This window comes from Lagenorhynchus albirostris, chromosome 5 (genome assembly GCF_949774975.1).
Source record: "Lagenorhynchus albirostris chromosome 5, mLagAlb1.1, whole genome shotgun sequence".
In the NCBI taxonomy this organism is placed as follows: Eukaryota; Metazoa; Chordata; class Mammalia; order Artiodactyla; family Delphinidae; genus Lagenorhynchus; species Lagenorhynchus albirostris.
The window spans coordinates 76,661,623-76,683,075 of record NC_083099.1 but is presented as its reverse complement, the minus strand read 5'-3'; the positions used below and the strand labels follow the sequence as shown (position 1 = coordinate 76,683,075).

General features: G+C 51.8%; 1 protein-coding gene across 2 annotated transcripts in view; it reads right to left on the bottom strand.

The window, feature by feature from the left end:
- The window catches only part of MYLK (myosin light chain kinase), a 118,726-nt gene that overhangs the window by 13,052 nt on the left and 84,221 nt on the right, over window positions 1–21,453 (bottom strand). For both annotated transcript variants that reach the window (XM_060150459.1, XM_060150458.1), the window contains 6 exons: window positions 18,268–18,300; window positions 18,077–18,170; window positions 16,562–16,765; window positions 10,411–10,628; window positions 9,032–9,155; window positions 847–999 (listed from right to left, as the gene is read on the bottom strand). In XM_060150459.1, coding sequence (XP_060006442.1) covers window positions 847–999; window positions 9,032–9,155; window positions 10,411–10,628; window positions 16,562–16,765; window positions 18,077–18,170; window positions 18,268–18,300 — 826 coding nt within the window. The remainder of the gene's footprint in view (window positions 1–846; window positions 1,000–9,031; window positions 9,156–10,410; window positions 10,629–16,561; window positions 16,766–18,076; window positions 18,171–18,267; window positions 18,301–21,453) is intronic.

The window sequence follows — 21,453 nt, the reverse complement described above, 5'->3', positions numbered from 1 at the left end:
GGCCGGCCCTCCCGGCACGTGCACGGCCCCTCTCCATTTCCTACCGTAACGGTAGCTGCTTCCCCTCGCCAGTGAATTCTCTCCAGCCACACCAAGACCCCCTCAACCTCCCCTCCTCTGCTCTAGCCTCCTCTACTGCTCCCACCTCCATCCTCTTCCCCCTGAAATACTGACTGAGCACCTTGGGCGTCTGACCTTTCCTCACAGCCTTAGGCCGTCTATATGCCTGAACACTCAGGCCTCCTGACGTTCACAGATGTTCTTTATTGTCATCTGCTGACCACCTGGGCAGCTCCAGGCAGCCCCAGAAGGTGGAGGAGAGAACCTCACAGTCTGCACTGTTGCAGGGGACAGAGATGGAGCTGGGCCCAGTGGCCTGGGGTCACAGCCTAACTGGCCAGTGGTGGAAGGTACCTGGCCACACTCAGGCAGGCACCTCCTACATGATCTAGATACAAAATAAGCATCCAGCCAGAATAGCTAGGAGTATGGTCAGGACCGGCAAACAGGGTACCTCCCCTGCAAGCCCCAGAAGGGGGGCTGAGGTTTCCGCAGGGCGGCTGCAGGCCACAGCTGTACACGGAAAATAAAAGGGGCTGTCGTTATTCACACACAAGCTGCCTCATTCCGTCAACAGGCAGTCAAGCGCTGCTTTTCAGGTGAGGTTTCTGTGCTTCGAAAGACAGGAGAGTGTCGGGCACCAGGGAGCAGGACCCTCGCGCACGCAGTGCCCATCCTCCCCTCCTCGGGTGCGGAGGGGCCCACGACAGGGAAAGAGAGTCCCTGCCTCTGGACCCCAGTCCGGGGAGTGGGGAGGCCGAAAAGACTGAAATCGCGACCCATTACTTCATATCTTTCTTTAGCAAGCTGCTGATAAAGTCCTTGGCGTCATCGGAGATCTCATCGAAGGCCTCGTCGTCAAAGTCCCAGGTGGCTGAGGTGACGTTGGCTAAGGTTTCGTTATCGTTGTCACCCATGAAGGGGGACAGTCCACTGACCCTGGGGGAGGAGAGAGGAGAGCAGTGAGTGGGGGAGGCCAGCAGGGAGGGCGGTCCCGCCAGGGGAGCGCTCCCTGAGGTCAGAGGTGAGAGCGCCCCACACGCCCCCACGCCTGCTTCCCCTCCCACCCAGGAGAGAAGGGGGCGTGGCTCTCAGCCTCTGCCCGCTGGCTCACTCACTGTACTTCTGGTGTGTCGCCCGCCTGTTGACACCACCTGCCTGTGAAGCTGAGGCGGAGGGACTTTTCTTCAGTTTACCACTTCCACACAGCACTGCAGGGCCTTCCTCCCTGCCTTCTGTTCTTCCCCAACACCCAGGCGAGAACTTCGCCCTGCAGAACCTTCTCCAAGGTCCTGGGGGGAGGAATGGCCTCCTTCGCAGGGCTCCAGGCATGCGCGCGCGTGCGCGCGCGCACGCGCACACACACACACACACACACCCGTGGACTGGTCACGTGGTACAGCACTCATCACTGCACCCTGTCCCGCCCTCCCACCTCTCACCATCAGCATCAAGAACAGGGCCAGCCCAAGTGGGGCTCGGCAAGGGTGTGTCCACGAAGGGTGGACCTGCAATGCGGGTCGGTGATCCATCTATACTTGACGTCAATGCGCCTGAGGCATTTAGGCCAAACCAGAAAACTTCCCTCAGAGGAACCATGGCCTGTTCATTCGCTGGGTGACCTTGGACAATTCCCCTCATCTCTCTGTGTCAGCTTCCTCCTCTGTTAGATGGACAACCTGCTACTTGGAGTGGTCACCACTGCCACCTCTCCCTGTTCTCCTTCTCCTGTGTCCTCATTCTCATAACAGCAGACATCTATCAAATGTTCACTATGTGCCATGCACTGGGCAGAGAGCTAAAACAGATGGACTCATTCAGTCTTAACACCACCCTTTAAGGCAGGTAACTCATTACTTCGTTTAACAGATAAGGAAACTGAGGCACCAAGTGGGGGTAAGTAACTTGCTCAAGGATTTGCAGTCAATGAGCCTATTTCTTTTTTTTCTTTTTTTTTTTTGCGGTACGCGGGCCTCTGACTGTCGCGGCCCCCCCTTTGCGGAGCACAGGCTCCGGACGCGCAGGCTCAGCGGCCATGGCTCACGGGCCCAGCTGCTCCGCGGCATGTGGGATCCTCCCGAACTGGGGCACGAACCCGTGACCCCTGCATCGGCAGGCAGACTCTCAACCACTGCGCCACCAGAAAAGCCCAATGAGCCTATTTCTTAACCGCTAATTTGTACAGTCATTTCTAGGAAGATGAAGTAAATCACAGCGTACAGCACTGGCAGGAGGCCTGGTCCGCAGTACGGAGCTTGGTCTGTGACCATAGCTATTATGCAGTTCTTCTGTACACAGTTCACCCCCACTGCCCCATCAATCTGTGATCTCTGGAATGACTCACTTACCAATAGCTTAAGCCAAATAAAATTTGGAAGGTAAAGTATCTCAAAGCCGAACGGAGCAGACGTCTGGCTTACTGGCCTCACTTCTCACCTCTGGTGGGCACCTCATCTTCCCCCCAGCCGTGCAGCCCGCCACTCACCCTGACCTAGGGCCAGCTTCATGGGCCTTGGAAGAGCCCCACTCTTGGCTTCATGCTCTGCTGCCATCATTTTGAAATTCTTAATGTTTACACAAGTCACCCCACCTTTTTATGCTGCACTGGGCCCTATGATTTATGTAGCTGGTCCTGCCCTGTCCCCACCTGAGCCCCATGAGATGGATCTAGGGCCCTCATGCCATCAACCTTCCAAGTTAAGGCTTCACTAACAACGCTTTCCCCAAATCCCTCATCATAAACAATAATGCAAACCCCTCGGGAGCTGTTTTGGCATCCAAGAGGCATCAGCTTATGAAATACACTCGGCCCTGAAAACTAAGTTTTGTAAAACAAAATCTATTGAAATATTGCAAGGAAAGCTTGCCATGGGAGGAACCCTCTGGTGAAAATCTTCATTAAAAAGAAGAAAAAGAGCTTTTTCAGTGTGAATTATCTCACCCTAATCAACATATTTGTGCTTTTGAATAAAAGAGTTTTATAGATGGCATTAAAATATCTTAAAGCAAGACACCCATTTATGTTCTCAGAGGGCATGGAGATAATCATTCTCGATCATATCACAATGAGGGAAGGGTGGGACCTCACCAGGCCAGAGTCTGTGCTGTTATATGCTATTCCTTTCCCCTCTCTGGGCCTCAGCTTCCCCCCTTATACACCAAGGGTACTGGACTAGAATTCCTAGGGGCTCCCAGGAAGCCCATAGGCTTAACTAGTCCCATCAAGAAGCAGCCTGACTCTTGCTTGCCAGCTACATGCTTCATTCTGTCTCTGCACTTTCCATTTGAAACAAAGAGGGGAAGTCCTACAGCACTCCAAGAGATCGCCGGGAGGGGGGGGAGGGGGCAGGGAAGTAAACAACCCTGCTGTGGAATGCTGAAAGGCCGCCTTCTGTAAACCTCCTTTCCTAATTAGGAACTGTCATCCTACAAAGATAGGGCTTAATCTCTGTGATGTTCATAGTTGGGGAGAGCCTCCTCTCCTCTGGCCCCTGGCACTCCTCCTTCCTGGCAGCCCATCCATCTGAAATCCCTCCCAAGCCTTGGCTGGCTCCTCACCTGCCCCAGCTCCCCCAGCATTCCCCCTGATAAACAGTACGTCTCTAAAATAAAAAATATGCAGAGCCTGACGATGAAGACAGTATTCGAATTTTAGTAACGCCTTTCCGTGGTGGTGGGATTTTGCAGAATTTTTAAACTTCCTTTCTTGTACTTTTTCTTTATTGCTAGAATTTGCATGGGATCATATATGGTTGGGTTGTTCAACCCAATTAACAAACATAGTAACCCTAGCATTAAAAACACAGCTACTCACCTCTTTTCCCAGTCTTACCTAGGGTTTTAACTGAAGGGGATCAGAGTATACCTCCCCAAAATATGAACTTGGGCATAAAAATTGCCTTGAGCTGAAGGCAATTAGCCCTTTGTCCTCCCTTTTTCTGTCTAAAAGCAGGACATAAATTTCTCTTTGTTAAGGTGACATAAATTTCCATTTGTTCTATTTGTCCATTTCTTCTCTTCCCAGGAAGAGGAGAAAGACTGTCATCTGCATATTAGATATCGCCGAACAGTCCCTATACATTTCCTAGTTACCTTGTCACAATTTACTCCCTCCAGAAGCTCCAAACCCTTTTTCCTTCATCTAGTTATTTCTGTATAATTTATCACTCTTTGTTAAAGTAGTATATAAGCCCCAAATTTTAAAGGTAACTTGAGTCACATTTCTTTATGAACACCTGTGCATATGTACATAATTAAATCTGTTTTCTTTTTGTTAATCTGTCCTTTTAAAAAAAAAATTATTTATTTGGTTGTGCCAGGTCTTAGTTGCTGCATGTGGGCTCCTTAGTTGTGGCATGTGAAGTGTTAGTTGCAGCACGCATATGGGATCTACTTCCCTGGCCAGGGATCGAACCCGGGCCCCCTGCATTGGGAGCGTGGAGTCTTAGCCACTGTGCCATCAGGGAAGTCCCGTTAAACTGTCTTTTGTCAGTTTGACTTGCAGACCCCCAAGAACTGAACCAAAGAGGTAGAGGAAAGTGTTTTTCTCCCCAACATAACCAGTGAATTTGTCTGGTTTTCACAAAATTGTCATCAGTGTGGGCAAGTTCTTGGATGGTCTACTTTTTCCTCACTTGACATTGTCTTTCACAAGTGTATACAGAGTCTCAATGTTCATTTTTAATGGTTAAATATTAGTCTTTGTGCTAATGAGTCAGCTAAGGACATGACTGCAGGGTGTTCTAATTTCTTAATCTCTTGCTGCAGCCAAACCTCACCAGGGAATCTGATGCGGGGGCGTGTTCTGCTTGGAGGACAGAGCATGAGGAGACAGAAGGCAGAAATGCCTCTTGAATTACACTTTCTCTGTGGTGCTTTTTAAGCAGATGATTCCACTGCATGAATGGCCAGCAAAGGAGGCCATACATCTTCCAGCAGAACTGCTGAGCGCTTAGGAAGGGGTTAGTATTTTATCCCATTTTATCCTTGGGATGCTCATTCCCTGGTGTGGTGGGAAGATTTGAGAGGGCTGGTCAGGCCCCACAGGAAGAGCTGGGCATCGTTTTGTGCAGTAGCCTAGGAAAGACAGACCCAGGGTTTAGTCATGTTAACCACAGCCCAAGTCCCTGGAGAGCAAAACCTGCGGGTGGTGTCTGGGCCTGGTGTGGATGTGGGGTGCCTGGAGGTCTCAGGACCTGCAATAGAGAGCATGTCTGGACTCAGCAGCTAAGAGGGAAGAAGCAGCCCTGGGTGGAGCTGCTGGATCCCTCTGAAGAGCCCTGCATCCAAATCTGAGTCTGAGTAGGTACCTGATGCTTGGGCACTGGGACTTCTCCCCAGCTCACTAGGCTGCTGTCCCCAGAAGGTAGATTCCAGACGGGGATGGACCTGCCTCGCTGGACCATGGTACGTGCTCACAGATGAGCTGAGATGGGACGTCTGCAGCTGAGCACAGCAGGAAGATGGTAGGGAGGAGAAAGCAGGGCAGCAGCTTGGGGGAGGGGAGGAGGAGAAGGAATTCTGGGGTAGGGGTGAGGGCAGGGCACAGAGAAGGGTTTTGGTGTCTCCACAGGCAGTAAGGGAACAGCAAGTCCTAAGGAAATGGGGGGAGGGAGATAAGAGAGGGAAGGAGGTCTTAGAAAAGGAGGCGGGGCTTAGAATGTCTTCACCGTGGAAGTGCGGCCTAGAGAGCCTGGTCCTCTCTCTTCCTGCCAGAAACCAATGGGTATTGGTAAGAGCAGAAGTCTCCAGCAGATCCACGAAACCTGCTTCTCCCTTCAGAATCAGGGGTGAGAGGGTAAGGGGCCCCCAACCCCACCTGCTACATCTCTACCCTGCCTGGGGACCCTGGGCAGGCAGTGGAGCCAGGTCTCCTGTACCGTGACAGGCTCTGCCCCGATCCCTCCGAGGGTGTGAGAAGGAGTTCCTTCAGCAAAGTCAAAACAACTTACGGGACACAGCTGCTCACTTAGGAGGTGCCCACCAAATCTGCGCTGAGGGATACACCTGTTATCACTCGTCCCCCAGCTCTCCATACCTCACTGGCCCCAGAAAGGAGATGGTGGGGAGCGGGGGGCATCCTCTGGCACAAACGACTCCAAGCTCCAAAGAGAGGGACGGAGGGTGCACGAGGGCCGCCAGAGAACCTCTGCTGGGGGCTTGCGGCAGCGGCTCCAGAATTCTGCAGAGCAGGGGCTGGGCGGAAGCAACCTGGCTGCGCCTTCCGTTCTCACACCACGTGCCCTGCCGACAGCCCTAGCTGAGGAGAGAGACTCCCAGAGCTCAATCCCCACTGTGAGAGCCAGCAGGAAACGCCCCGCAGGGCAGAGCAGCCTGACGCTGGGGAGGCTACAGGAGGCTGCGTAGGGCTGGCCTGGGTCCGCCACCCCCACTGCTCACCTGCCCCCCTTCCACAGGCACCTCTCCACCCTCCTCCCGCCTCCGTCCGGATGCCTTCAGGCTGGTGCCCCATTCATCAAAATTATTTTCCCCCCATTTCAAAAAGCCCTTCCCTATTCCTAGGTCTCAGCTTTAAAAGTAATCTAGCAAACCATGTAATCCAAATTACTTCTTCCACCTCAAAGAATTTTCATTTTAAAATAAAGTGCTCTTATGAGCCAGTAATTCTAGTTCTAGATTATATATCCAACAGAAATGCATAAAGATGTTCACTAAAGCACGTGTACCGGAACACTCACAATAACCCGAACTGGAATCTAGCCCATCGGCACAGAATGGATAAGTCAACTGGATGAAGTTCACAGAGTGAAACACTATACAGCACCAAGAATGAACTACAGCTACACACCGTAACGTGAATGGGGGCCACAAACAAGGTGGGGCAGAAGCCAGACACATCTTTCTGTATGATTTCTTTTATATAAAGTTCAAAACAGGTGAACATGGTGCGTGATGTTAGAATGGGGATCAGGTTACCCCTGAGGGAGTAACCAGAGCCTGGGCACCGGGAGGGCTGCGGGCCTGGTATTGTGTGGTTTCCGGGTCTGGGTATAGGTGTGTTTACTGTGCAAATTCACTGAGCGTCTAGTCACCGGTCTGGCCCTGACCCGTAGGGAGACCGATCGTCCTAGTTTGCCCAGGATGGTCCTCACTGCAGCACTGAAAGTCCCGTATCCTGGGAAACCCATCAGTGCTGGGTGAACTGGGACAGCTGGCCATGCTCTAGGACTCTGGGAAGTGGGCAGCCATGTGGGCTTCCCTGGCTCCTGTGACCTCAATGCCCAATGAAGATCGAATCTCTGCCATGCCCCACCCCCAGGTTTATTCTGAGGGCCAAACAGATGGTCCTGATTCTACAGCAGTGGGAAAACCGATGGAGAGAGTAAGGCAAGTCTCCACGATGGCTGCAGGGGGACCCAGGGCCAAGCCAAGCCACAGGGCAGCTGGGTCTGAACAGAGGGAGCTGACCAAAGACCGTGTCCCAAGACCCTCTCCTGGGCAAAGGTCCGGCGTGAGCCCATCCAGCCTGGGGCAGCCCCCACTGCCCTGCTCTCCTTTATTTACCAAGGGGCCAGCACTACAGAATCTGGCAGTTTTCTTCACTCCTCAGCTCCCTTTCTCCTGGGCAGGGAGAGGCAGGGAGATGCTCTCCTGGCCAGAGTTTCTTCTCTGATGCTCTGGGGGAGGCTGTGTGGGTGGGGGTGACCCCAAGCAGGGAAGAAGATGACTCTCTGGGGTACAGAACCTGTGACACAGGTTCAACTGAGGTAGGCTGTCCTCATAGCCCACAGGGAGAGTAAGACTCCTGAGCACGTGAAAAAGCCACATTGGTGCGCGCGCGCGCACACACACACACACACACACACACACACACATACACACACACAATCACTCTGCTTCTGCTAAAGCTTTTGTAACAGTGGTTCCTAAACCTGGCTGTGCAGTAGAATCACCTAAAGCCGTTTCTCACACTGGGGTCTGAAGACCCCATGGACCTAAGAAAGTATTCTTAGAGGTCAATATTCAAGTTTTCTGTGAAAATGTTTAATTTGTCCTTTTGCTTTAACAACAAAACCTTTTTGCAAAATGACTACATGCATATCTGCATTTTCAGGGAGACCATCCCATAACTGTGTGATGCCACACAAACTCAGGGGCTGCCACTAAGGCTAGTGCCTGCTTGCAGCCTCAGGCTTCAGAGACTAAATCAGTCAAATCCCAACAAGAGGGTGTGCTCTAGGGCCTGGTACTCAAAGTGCTGTCTTCAGACCAGCACCACCAGCAACCAGCGCCTGTTAGGAATGTGGATTCTCAGGTCCCCTGGAGCTTCTGAATCAGAACTTGTAATCTAAGCAGCCCAGGTGATTCCCTCATATTACTGTCTGTGAAGCACTGGTCTAGATGACTGGCCTTCCCTCTTTTCTCCAGCATTTTTTAACGGAATGGCTTCCTATTTTCCACCTAATTTCCCAATTCTAATTACTACACAGTAGCTTTCTGTTTGTTGTCTATGGGTCCCACTAAAAGCTCTATCATCAAAAGTGCTTATTAATTAGTCTGTATACTGGACGCAGAGATGAGGCTGGAATTTGGGGTCCCTCTGCCGTGAGGATGGGGTGCGGCCCTCTGAAGATGACGATGACACCCACAGCAGATGTACACCTGGGCTCTCTCCCTGCTTCTCTATGGACCCATGTACACACATGAAGGTAAATTCCACGGCACCAGCCACGTTCCTGTCCTCCTGACCAAAGGCCCCTAGGTGGCTAGCATCAAGGATGGTGAGGGGCCCAGAAGGGGGCTCCTGCTGTGTAGAGCTAGACGCTCCTGCAGAAGTGTGACGTGGGCCGTGGACATCACCGGGAGCACAGAAGCCAGGCAGGCCAGCGAGGAGGGGGTTGGGAGCCTACCGCCCTCCTGACTCTAGGCGGGCTCCCCATCAGGACCCGCCCTGGTCCCGTCAACAGCAGGGCAGCCTGGGGACCCTCCCGCCGTGTGCCCCAGGACTCACAGGATGTAGCAGATGACCCCGATACTCCACATGTCTGTGGCGTAGCCAATGGGCTCGTAGTTGATCACTTCCGGTGCGACGAACTCTGGGGTGCCAAAGAGGACCTTCAGAGAGCCCGCGTTCTCTGCAACCAGGATGGAGAGGGATCAATCGCCAGAACGTCCCTAAGCCAACCCGAGGTCAGCAGATGCCTGGGAGGGACACAGGCGAGGCCGGCCTTCAGCGGCTCTCCCCCTGCAGGACGGCACAGGGACAACAGCCTCCTCGTGGAACAAGGGCATCACACACCAGTGGAACCGCCCTGCCCCGGATGGAATGGCTCTCCAGAGTTCCCTGAGACAGGGGTGGTGACTTGTGCTTGAAAATAATCTCTACCATTCAGTCTGTCATTTGTACCCTGCTGCCTGCTTTACGAGGACTTTCCTATTTAATGCTCTGGCCAAGGAGGATGACCCCCATCTCCCAAGGAGAAAAGGGAGGCCCAGGGAGTGACTCCCCCCCAACCCTGCCTCCCGGTAAATGGTGCTCAGGACCTAACCCAGGGGGTCTGACTCCTGAGCCATGTTCCTCCCCTCCCCCACCCACCTCTCCACGTCTAGTGTCACATCTCTCTTCCCAGGAGCTGCTGGGAGGTTAGTTGGGAAAAACCGTAACCCTGAGGTGGTGCCTCTGAGCCATAGAGGACCATCACCCACCAAAATGACTCTTGGGTTGGGTACTCAGGCCCTGAGCGCCTTCCCCTAACATGCCCTGCCTCCTGAAAGGGCAGGAAGAGCAGTGTTGCTTCAGAGAGCCCTGGACTAGGCCCCAGGTCCTCATTCCACCCCAGCTCATCATGGGACTTGCTGGGCAAAGCTACTGTGAACCTCGGTTTCCTGGTCTACAAATTGAGGCTCACAAAATCTGCCCTGCCTGCCTCCAAGCGCTGCTGTGAGAATCAGATGAGAGAAAGTAGGTGAAAGTGCTCTGGAAACTGTACAGTAGGGTGCAAATGGGAGGAAGCACCATCAGCAAAACGTTCTGCTGCTGAAGGCACCAGAGTGAAAAAAATAATAATGATAAAACAAATGAAAACACCTACAAGGTGCTTACCATGTGCGAGGCACTGCTCTTATCCCTCTACCTACATTAACTCAGTGAGCCCATAACAACTCTATGAGGTGAGTCCTACTGTTACCCCAATTTACAGATGAGAAATTTGAGACATAGGTTCCCACAGCTGGTAAGTGGGAGGGGCAGTCTCCACGGTCTGTGATCTCAGCTCCAATCCAGGGCATCCCCTTTAATACTGTTGTGTCTAATACAGTGCCCGGAACACACACAGCCATGGCCACTGCCATGACGTGTTGGTGCCAACAGGAGAGGTGGCTCGGCCTTACCCAACCTCCTGGCCAGACCGAAGTCGATGAGCTTGATCCTGGTGCCTGTCTTGTTGACACACATGATGTTCTCGGGCTTGAGGTCCAGATGGACAATGCCCTGCTTGTGGATGTACTCCACCCCCTCCGAGATCTGCCTCATGTACTTGATGCACTCCCGCTCGGTCAGCTCAAAGTCCTCATCGATGATGCGCTCGAACAGCTCACCCCCGGACACGCTGTGGGGACAGAGGGAGTGCTCAGACCACAGGAGCAGGGAGCCTGGCTGGCAGGAAGCCTGGCCAGGGCAGGCTGGGGGAAGGGGTCACGGCCAGGAAAGCCCAGTGTATGGGGGTGCCAGGCATTTTCTGCAGCTTCCTGAGTCCCAGACCACTGCCCTGTTATGTCGGTCCCAGTCTTCCACTGTGTGAGGATGGCCCGGTCCTCCTGGTTTCCTGCTTGGGGGACACCACCTGTGCCCACTAAGCTTTGGAGGGGTTCAGGGAAGCATCTACTAGGCAGTCTCAGAGGTGGCCATGAACTGAGAGATCTAGAATGATCTCCTAAGCAAAAAGGGTAACTGCCAGGCAACCTCTTTCCCCCAAATGACTATAGATGTAAGGGATTATCCTGTTCTCCAGCCATGTCTTTTAGTCATAAAGAATTGACGTTTAAAAACTCACAGTACCCATAAGCATTTGTTTTGCATAGCCAGAAGCAGAGAAATATCTTCAATAATACAGAGCATCAGCACATTTTATAAAAGTCATTGGCTGTAACCTATTATACTTACAGTTGGGATCGATTTGCTTCCTCTGGCTAGGCCTATAACATCAGTTTACTCCTTCCAGCCATAACTAACTTGCCTCCCCGGCTCCCTGGCCCAGGCTGGGAGTGTAGTACATCCTTCCTGCCTGGATAGACTCTGGATCCTGGCCATGGTGGTTCTGAGGCCTGCAGTGGGCGTCTCTTCTAAGGATTGGCCAGCCAGCCTATTTCCCTTCAGTGCAAATGCTGAGTCACATGGGGCCGCTCTGTTCCCCTCTCCCAGCCTTCCAAACCCACCTTCCTCGCTCGCTGCTCAGAAACCTTAAAGCATCCCCTTGGTAACTTATGCAGCACCCAGACATCAGTAAGTTCTTTTTTTACAATGGCCTGTGGATCCACCAGCTGAACAAGGCTGAGTGGGCTTCCTGCGGAGCCTGTCCTCTTCCAAGGGGCTTCCCTCTTCTAAGGGAGTCATCACAAAGATGGGAAAGAGCGGAGTTTGAATCCCGTCTCTGTGGCTTGGGCAAGTTCCTTAACCTTTCTGAGCCCCAGTTTCCTCATCTGTCCCTCCATCACAGTAGTTAGGAATGAAGGAACTTTTGTAAAGCATCATGCCTGACACACAGTGGGTGCTCAGCACATACTAATTATCATCTGACAACCTGCTGCGGGCCAAGTGGATCTTGTTACTGACACCTGAGGGAGAGACAGACAAGGACGCACCATGGGGCCCAGCACACGGAAGCCTCTGTGGGTTTCCATCACCACAGGACAAAGACTTCTGGGAGGGCTGAGCGGGTAAAGGTCAGTCTGTGCCAGTGGCCGCTGGGGGGCGCTGGAACCAACGCTTGAGAACCAACCGAGAAGGAGGTCCTTGTGTGGCCAGCAGGTGGCGCCTCTGTCCTCAAGCCCTTCATTTCTGTTGCCCGCCACCCAGGCTCTAGGTCAAACTCTAATCTCCGTTCTTAGGTTCCAAGGTTTCAGGCCATTCTTAACATCTCTGAGCCCCAATTTCCTCATCTGTAAGATGCAGATAAAAACAGCACTATCTCACAGGGTTGCTGTGAAGATTGAGTGAATTAATACAGGTAAAGCGCTTAGAAAAGTGCCTGGCATATAGTAAGTGCTCAATAATGTTAATTATCTTTTTTTTTTTTCCTTTTTAAAGAACCAGTGGGGGCTCTTGTTGAAAATACAGACTCCCAAGCTTCTCCCCTGAAGATTCTGATTTAGAAAATCTTGGAAGGGTTGTGATCCATATTTTTAATGAGTACCCCAGGTCATTGTTAAAATCAGACAAGTTTGAGAAATATTGGCTTACTCAGTTACCACCCCTGGGAAGCCAGCTGAAATTCATGTCCTCCGAGAAATCACTCCCAATTTCATCATATGATCTTTCCCTCCCTGGGTTCCCACACTCTCATCTCTGCACTTTCCCCATCAAGTCTGCCTTGTCTTAAAGTTGTTTGTGAACATGTCTGGAAAAGGTACGGCTCATCTCTAGACCCTTGTTTTTACCTGGCAATATCTGGCACAGACAAGGTACCCCAAAATGTTTGGTTTTAAATTTAAAATATTCTGAAAAAGCAAGAAACCATTTTTTGCAGTGTCCTTGGGAATGTCTGAGGCAATGAGTGGTGGAAATCTGAGCTGTGGAGATAATTACTGCTGCATTTCTAGAGGTAACCTATTCAGTAGAGGTGCACATACAGGTTCAAACCTATTCAAGTTTAGTTGATGTATTTTGAAAACTGTCCTTGTGGTCCATTTTCAAGGATGGAAGGGGTTACATAAACGGTTCTATATAGGTTTCTTTTCAAAACGCTCAAGACTGTGGGTGGAAAGAAGCTGCCACCCACAGAGATGGGATAAAGCCATGGGCCAAGATTGGGCGGAGGAAATGTGTGCTTAATAAATTAACAGTGATGAGTGAGTGAATGAATGAATGAAAACCTACCTTATTCCAAGGGATCAAATTTATCCCCCAGCTGTAGACATTGGCCAGCGCTCACTGGCAGCCAGAAGGACGACACTCCATGGGGCTCCAAACCCAGACCCTCTCTTCCTTGTCTCATGGCAGCTAGCTGCTTATTCTTTGATCAGTTTTGCCAATGGCAGCATGAAGGTGAGATGGGCAATGGAAGGATGACTCAGCTTAAGCTGCACATCTGCTTCAGTGCTCAGGGGCCCACCAGCCCTTGGAATGTCCCAAAAGGACCAGCCCTGACTCCAGGCCCGGAGCCTGAAGGAACTCCTGTATCAGAGCAACACTGCTACAACCATAGGGGCTTGTCTCATAATCGGAGGTCAGAAAGGCTGAAGACACATTAGTTCTGGGCTCTCACTGTATCTGAGGCGGCTGATCTGAAGGCTGGGGCCCTGCAATACATTTTCATTTTTCTGTATCACCAGGGATTGTCCTTCTCTTAATCTCAGTTTCTCCACCGAACAAGGAGAAGAGCAAATCGTACAGCTGAAAGCCAGCCTTTGCCTTCTCAGTGGCCAGGTCTGTTTAAGCTGGAAGGGAAGTACAGATTGAGTATGAACCTGCTCCTTCTTCTTTGGTCGAGTTCCTATCAAGGGGCAAGCTCCTTACCCCAAGTGCAGGAGAATCAGCTGGCATCTGTGAATGTAAGACTCACTCCTGTCCACGGGGGAGGCGTGGGGTGGAGGGATGAAAGCCAGACCAGCTGAAGCCCTCGTACGTTTTCTCCCAACATTTTCCATCCAGCTTGCCAACTCCCAATTCCAAGCTAAGTATGGTATTCTGCCCACTGGTTCTGCTGCCCAGCCTCACCCAGGCTTGGATGCCTCCTACCCGCTCCTGCACCTTCTCACGAGCTTGCTCAAGGTTTAAGTTCCAAAGATAAGACATTTCTTCACATGTCCCCACACGCCCACGCTGCCTGGACCAAGCAACCTGTTCTACAATAAATGTGAAAGGCTGCAGCCCACAGGGCTATTGTGAGGGTATAATGAGTGAGGCCATGGACATGGGCTAAATCTTTCCTAGAAGTGGGGAGGGAAGTTTGAATTCGGGGCTGAAAACTGATTCTAAGAGACGAAGGAAGATTTTCTTTGAATCTGTGTAAAAGTTCCACAGAGCTGCAGAATTTTAGAACCAAAAGGGAGTATAATCCAAATAGCTCTCCTCGCTGAAAGGATTTAATAATTACAAAACCACAGCTCGACAGTAATAGAAGCTGACCCCAGGTTTCCTGAATAGTAGGATTTGTTCCACAAACCAGTTGGGTGTTAAAGTGCTCACAAAATAACTTTAAGTGAAAAAAAGACCAGGATATAGAAAAAGTCAATGCATCATACTCCTAAGAATAACTCGCAATTATACAGCCTGTGCCTGACACATGTTATTCCATCTAATCCCCACATTGTACACGAGATGGTTTATAGCCTCCTTTTACAGATAATAAAACTAATGATTGGCACAGCTGGGCAACTTATTCAAGGTCGTCAACAAGAGGCAGAGCAGGGATTGAAGTGAGGTTTCTCAGACTCAAGTCTGTCTCTTAACCACGACTGCCTTTCCTGAGGAACACAAGCTGAAAGGAAACACAGCAAAGGTTCACGGAGCGAGGGGAGTCACTTCTCAAACTGGGGATGCCTCACTGGCTTCACCTTTCCCGGGAAAGAACACCGAGATGTTGACACAGTCCTCTCCGAAGGACTGAGATCCCTGAAGCTTGGGATGAGCAGTTAAAGCATGCTGCAGGCAATTTCAGAGTATTGCTAAAGCTGTCAAATGCACATCCCCTTTGATCCAGCACTCCCACACTTCTGGGAGTTTACCCTACAGATGTACACAGGCATGAGTGTAAAGCTATATGTACAAGGTTAGAGGCACTGCCTTTTTGCAAAAGCCAAAGCCTGGAAACCATCCAAAACCCTATCAAAAGAAGACGAATAACCTGTGGTCTATGCATGCGCTGAGATCCCAGGGAGCAGGGAGAGTGAGGAAGCCCCCTGGCTACTGATGTGGGCCCCTCTCCAAGATACACTGCTGAATGGAAAGAAGCCAAGTATAGAATATTGAGTGAAACTTGTCTTTGGGTTAAAAGGTGGGAAGTATGTGTATATATACATACATACATACATATATGAATATGAATAATATATATATAAATAATATATGCTTGCATTTTCATAAAGAAACTTTGGAAGGACACAGACAAAACCAACAAAATTGGTTACCAGTGGTGCTGAGGCAGGGGAGGAACAGGGTAGACGGGAGACAGGGGTAGGAATGGGACTTCTCATTGTGTATTCTCTTATATTTTTTTATATGATTGTATCATATACTTTTAAAATTCAGATTAAAAAAGGAAAAGAAATGATTAAAAAATACACATTGGGCTTTCCTGGTGGGGCAGCGGTTGAGAGTCCGCCTGCCGATGGAGGGGACGCGGGTTCGTGCCCCGGTCCGGGAAGATCCCACATGCTGTGGAGCGGCTGGGCCTGTGAGCCATGGCTGCTGAGCCTGTGCGTCCGGAGCCTGTGCTCCGCAACGGGAGAGGCCACAACAGTGGGAGGCCCGTGTATCGCAAAACAAACAAAAAAACACACTACGGAGCATGTCTGGCTTACTGACTCCAGTGTGTGTGTGTGTGTGTGTGTGTGTGTGTGTGTGTGTGTGTGTGTGTGTGTGTGTGTGTGTGTGTGTGTGTGTGTGTGTGTGTGTGTGTGTGTGTGTGTGTGTGTGTGTGTGTGTGTGTGCACATGCAGACCAGCACTCAGAGGGGAGAGAGGTGAAGGACTGGGACTCGAAGAAACAATGGAGTCCAGGAAAGCCTTGGCTGGATGTCATCTGGTCCTCCCCCTGCCTCTGTACAGCCCAGCTCAGAAAGCGCTACTCTTTGGTGAGTGAGAGGTCAAGAGAGAACAAACCAGCGTGGACCAGGGGCACACAGAGCAGAGCAGGAGGACGGGAGCGAGGCTTACACTCCTGCATTCTGAGCTCCCAGCCCTGGGCCCCCTTCTCTCTCACAGGCCGGTTGCGAAGCTGCCCTGTCCCCCCTCTTCTGCTCTAAAGCCACCTCTAGGTCAGAATGCCCTGAATGAAACCAAGGAGCCGAGGGGTAGCCCTGAGCCTTTCACAGGGAGGTGAGGGTGAGAAGGGGGCAGGGGTCCTCAAAGGCCTGCCAGTGTGCTCTGGAGATAAGCAGAGGGGGCTGGTGGGCAGTGGGTCAGGGCCGGCACCACGCACAGATGGGCTGTCCCCAGTGGTCAGCACCCCAGTGGTCAGCACCCAGTGGTCAGCACCCTGCCGAGTGTCGTGCACATCACACCCTGGCCCACAGTGCTCTCCATCTCGGGGCGGAGGGTGGTGGCGGGACAGCGGGGGAGTCCCACAAGGGGATCCTGGGCCGCCCTGCGGCGGGACACTCACATTTCCAGGACCATGACGATGTTGGCCTTCTCTTCGAAGGCATCCACACACTGGACCAGCTTGGGGTGGTGGAGGCAGTTCATGATGCTGATCTCCTGCCGGATGTTCTCCTTCTCTTTTGCTGAATATGCCTTGAAGAATTTCCCTGCCCAGATTTTTCCAGTTTTCTTCTCTACAAGTCGAAAGACCTGTCCAAATTTCCCACTGTGAATGAAAGGAGGAGAGAAAAAGCAATTTAGCCCAGCTTTCCACTGACCTGGGATTGGAAAGTGATGGACCGTGGGACCCACCTGGCCTCCCTCTTTTTCTAAATAAAGTTTTACTGGAAAACATCCATGCCCATTTGTGCCCAGATTGTTTGTGCCTGCTTCTGGGTTTCAGTAGCAGAGCAGTCGTTGCAGCATAAACCACATGGCCCACAAACCCTAAATATCCATTATCTGGCCCTTTACAGAAGAAGTCGGCCAGTCCCTGCTCTAGGTCAGTGAAGCACACTGCTGATGCCGTAAACCCACTCTCTCCATCACTTGTCAATGTCAGCCCGGGTCTGGCTCCCAACCCTGCCCTAACCCTGTCCAGTCTTGCTGTTCTTTCAGGACTGTCATCTCCTTGGGCTGAGGCCTCAATCTTGGCGACAGACTTCTTTCCCTTTCCCCCGCGAAAGGACCCGTGACGTCAGGTTGGGGAAGTCCTCCCCAGGTACCGGGAATTTCAGAGTGGTTGCCTTCCTTCCACGCCCTTCCAGTACCGGGGGCCTGGAGACAGCCTAGCAAGGCCCCTGCTTCCCACTGTAGGGATGGCAGTGGTGGCATTCCGCTGACACCACTCCCGCCCCGAGCAGGGTCCTCGTTCTTCAGGACTGCGATGAGGTTGGTGTCACTCCTTTATTGGACAGAAACCCTCCGGAAATAAAGAGCTGAGCCCCATTCCTCTCTCTTCCACCTCCCCTCCTCCTCCAGGGATAGTGGGCGACAGGCAGCCCTGGGTGCTGCTGCTGGTGGGCACAGCCTGGCTGTGCTGAGGGCCCAGGGTTGTGGTCTGAGTCCACTGGTGTCTCTGCAGCCCAGGGAAGAGCCTGAGCAGAGACTGTGGCCTGAGTTCACAAAGCGAGGGGTGATGACAGGAGGTGCATGTCAAGGGGGCGCGTTCTCCTGAAGCACTAGAGCTAGAACTGCTGAACGGCGAGCACGGATCAAAGGGAAGGGATCCTAAGGACGGGCCGGGCCAGACCCGCTGCCCTGGGTTATGTCCTATGTGAGGGGTGGATCGTAGAGGAGGACGGGCCTGCTCAAGCTTGCGGAGGGATCCCGGGGCACAGCAGCTCCTAAGAGAGCCCTGGCCGGGTGATGCTTTCACGGGTGCCAACAGGTCAAGCCCTCCCGGTTCTGCAGGAACCTCAGTCTGGGGAGTTGGCAGGACCCAGGGAAGGACAGGAAGAGGAAGCAGGGAACTTAACCTCGGGGCCTGCGCCACCCTCACCCGGGGCTCCGGAAGGGTGCTTCCCACTCCACTTACGATCCTAGTCTCTCTTCGATGTCATAGAAGTCAGACACTTTCTGGTCAGTATTGACCACGACGGTCCGATAATCGACCTCGGGCTCCTTTTCATCTGCAGGGTGGGGGTCGGGGTGAGTGTGAGTCCTCAGACCCCTCACCCACCCCCCTCCACCCCTCGAGTCTTCCCGAGGACGGGGGCCAGCACTCACCATCATCTGACACCTCCACTTCATCCTTCGGCTCTAGGGGGAGAGAGGGCGTGGGCAATTAGTAACAAAGGCCCACCGAGAGCAAAGCATGCCGGGGGCCCTGTCAGACTTCAGCCTTCCCAGGCACAAGACCACCAAGCCCAGAGCTCTGGGCACCACCACGGGGTCAGTGGGTCACCACGGGGTCAGTGGGTCCACGCTGCAACAGGGCCACGTATATACCGGCAGGCGCTGACCCCCACCCAGCCCCTCCTCTGCCAGCTGTCCCCTCCATCCACTCCCCTCTAGCCTTGAGGTCCCCTAGACATGCCCTTCTTCACATCTTTTCTAGTCTCTCTGACTTTCAGAACCTACACACAACTGCGACAGTCCCTTTCTGCTCTGGCTCAAAAGTCGGCAACTTATAATTGCTACTAGTGTCAAATCCATTTATCCATTTGCTGAGAACTTTTTCTGGAATTCCAGCTAGGTACCAGTTATTTTGCCAGTGATCATGGGTGTACAAAACAAAATACAGATGGCATGATCTCTCCTCCTTTCTTGGAGCTTATATATAATTTCGTTGGAGAGGCAAAAACACATATCCTTGAAATATCCATTACGAGTGTTATATAATCAAGCACGTGATATCGCAGTACAAACTGAGTAGACAGTGGAGGAAGGTGACACAAGTGGGGCAAGTATAAAGTCAGAGCAATTAGTCTAGGAAGAAGGAGCCCTTGAGTTGTGTCTTAAAGGAAATGATGGAACACAGCGAGGAGGTGGGTGACGTCATGCAGGAAGCCAGCGGGTGTTTATGGGTATGGCAAGGAGGGACATGAGCAGCCCACCCTGGCCGTTCACAGATGGGGGGTCGTGAGGGGACAGGCTGGTGGCCAGAGGAATACACCCACTTCTGAAGTCCAGGCTTTCCTTTGCTTTGGTATAATTAGTCCCTAAAGAGCCACTGTGGCTTCTTGACCTTAGCCAAGCGCCCTTCCCTTCCTGGACCTCAGTTTCCTCATCTGTAAAAGGAAAGCACTGTATTTCTGGGTGGTTTCTTGGGTCCTTGGCTAGCCCTGGATGCCATGCTTTGTGATGCGCTAGGTGCTACTTGGCCATGATGTGGGGCTGTGTCCCGTCTGACAGCGGGAACCAAGGGAGGCTTCCTGAAGAGGTAGAAAGACCTGAGGAAGCCAGAGAGGGAGGCCAAGGATCTCTAAAGTGTGTGTGTGTTTGTGTGTGTGAACAACTGGGGGAAAGGGTGTGATTTGCTGAAGCTCCCAGCAAAGCAAGACTGAGGACAGGAAAGGGACGGCAGATGGAAGGAAGGCCAGGGCAGACGGGGCCGAGGGGTTGGTCAGACACTGCCCAGAAAGGAGGGCTTGTGTGGGAGCGGGCCCAGCTCTGTGTGCTTCGCAAGTGGAATGCTGGCGGTGAAGGTGTGGGTCAGGGACCAGGTGCAGCTTGAAACTGTAGACAGTGAGCCTCTCTGTTAGTCTGAGGGCAGAACAAATGACTGAAACCTAGGCAGGCAACCTGAGAGAAGTCACACAGTTCCCATGCAAGATAAGTACCCCTTGCTGGGAGAGAGTTTTGAGAGAGTTTATAAGCATGTGACCGGGAACAAGAGAGGCTATGATTTGTTTAGAGTTCTTAAAATGCTGTTGATGAAGTTTAATTTTAAAAAACCAACACAAGTGGGGTTGGGAGGAATATTTGTCACAGAAAGGAAAATGCCGTGGAAAAATAAAAAAAGGATAAGGTCGATGGGGACTCTCAGATTAGTGGTGGGGTTCACAGATACTGTCGGGATGTGAGTATAACTGATCAAGTCTTCTAAATCACAGATTTGAGAGTTGACAGTGACACTGTCAAATTCACAGATGACCAAAATGTACTTGAGAGCAACACACCTGGAAGGTAGTAATGGAGTCATGTGTTCAGGGAGAACTGAATCATTCAGACTTTCAGCATGACAAGCCCTAGGGTATCTAGTTAGAACCAAAAGTGGGAGCCCCATTCCTCAAGCAACTGCTCTGGCCAACAGAATGCTGTCACTGGGGACGTGTGCACCGGCTGCAAACAGGTGTTATTACTCTGCCCTTGGTAGAGCCTGGGGTCATGTGATCCTAGAACCCTGGCTGTTGGCACTGAGAAAGTCTCAGTGGAGCTGGAGGAGGCGTGGGCCATTGAAAGGAAGAGCTGCCATGTGAAGATGATCAGAAGAGGTTAGGCCTCTCTGGTTGGGAAAGAAGCCTAAAGCAGACATGATAAAAAACAAAAAAATCGCAATAGCCAAGGGTGAGATTAGGGTTATGAACTTTCACCAACTCATGAATACTATAACGTGGGAGAACAGTTTAGCGTTATACCTCACATAGGAGGAACGCTGCAGGCATCTGGAAATCACACCTCAAGAGCCACCGTAAGAACGATAAATAGGTTCAAGAGATGTTTAGGTTAGTTCAACAATGGTATGTCAGACTGGGATTTAAGGAAAGCAAGAGATTCAAGTCAATTCAACAATCACTAACTGAGCACTTGTGGATGCCAGTCACTGCATAGGGCCTTAGAGACAAAACATTAATGATAATACCCACATTTAGTGGCAGGGAGGTTCCGTCGTCCTGATCCGTGGTGCCCTAGCTGAGACAGTGGTTTGACCTCTCCTGACCTTTTTGTCCCCATGCCACATATCCTGGTGTAGAATGAGCAACAGGATGAGAGAGTACAGAGAGACAGGCTCTCCTGGCCTGGAATCTCTAGGAGGAACCGTCTGTCGTCTCCTCGTGAAGGAACAGAAGCAGCGCTGTGAGCCCATGAGGGGCTTTCCGATGACCTGTTTCCCGGAGGCATCTTCCAGGTGGCCCTGAGAGGGCATGCAGTTCTAGAACTGGCCTCTCCCCATCTCTCTGACACCAGTTAGAGATGGAGCTAGCCTTCTTGCCCTCCTCTCAAATACCACACCTACCCTCAACTCCTGCCTCTCTCCTTAGCAGTCAAGATGCAGCGTGCTTTCCTGGTACCAAGGCTGTGGGGTCCAGCTCAATCTCAGGGAACCCAGGCCCCGGCCTCTGGCTCACTGTTACACAGCAACCCTTCCTCTGTGCAGGCTGAGACATTTCCCTTCCTCCTTTTCCTTCTCGTCCTGTCTCCACTCTATTTGGAAGGGAAATGGCCATGAGAGGAGGAACCCCAGAGGCG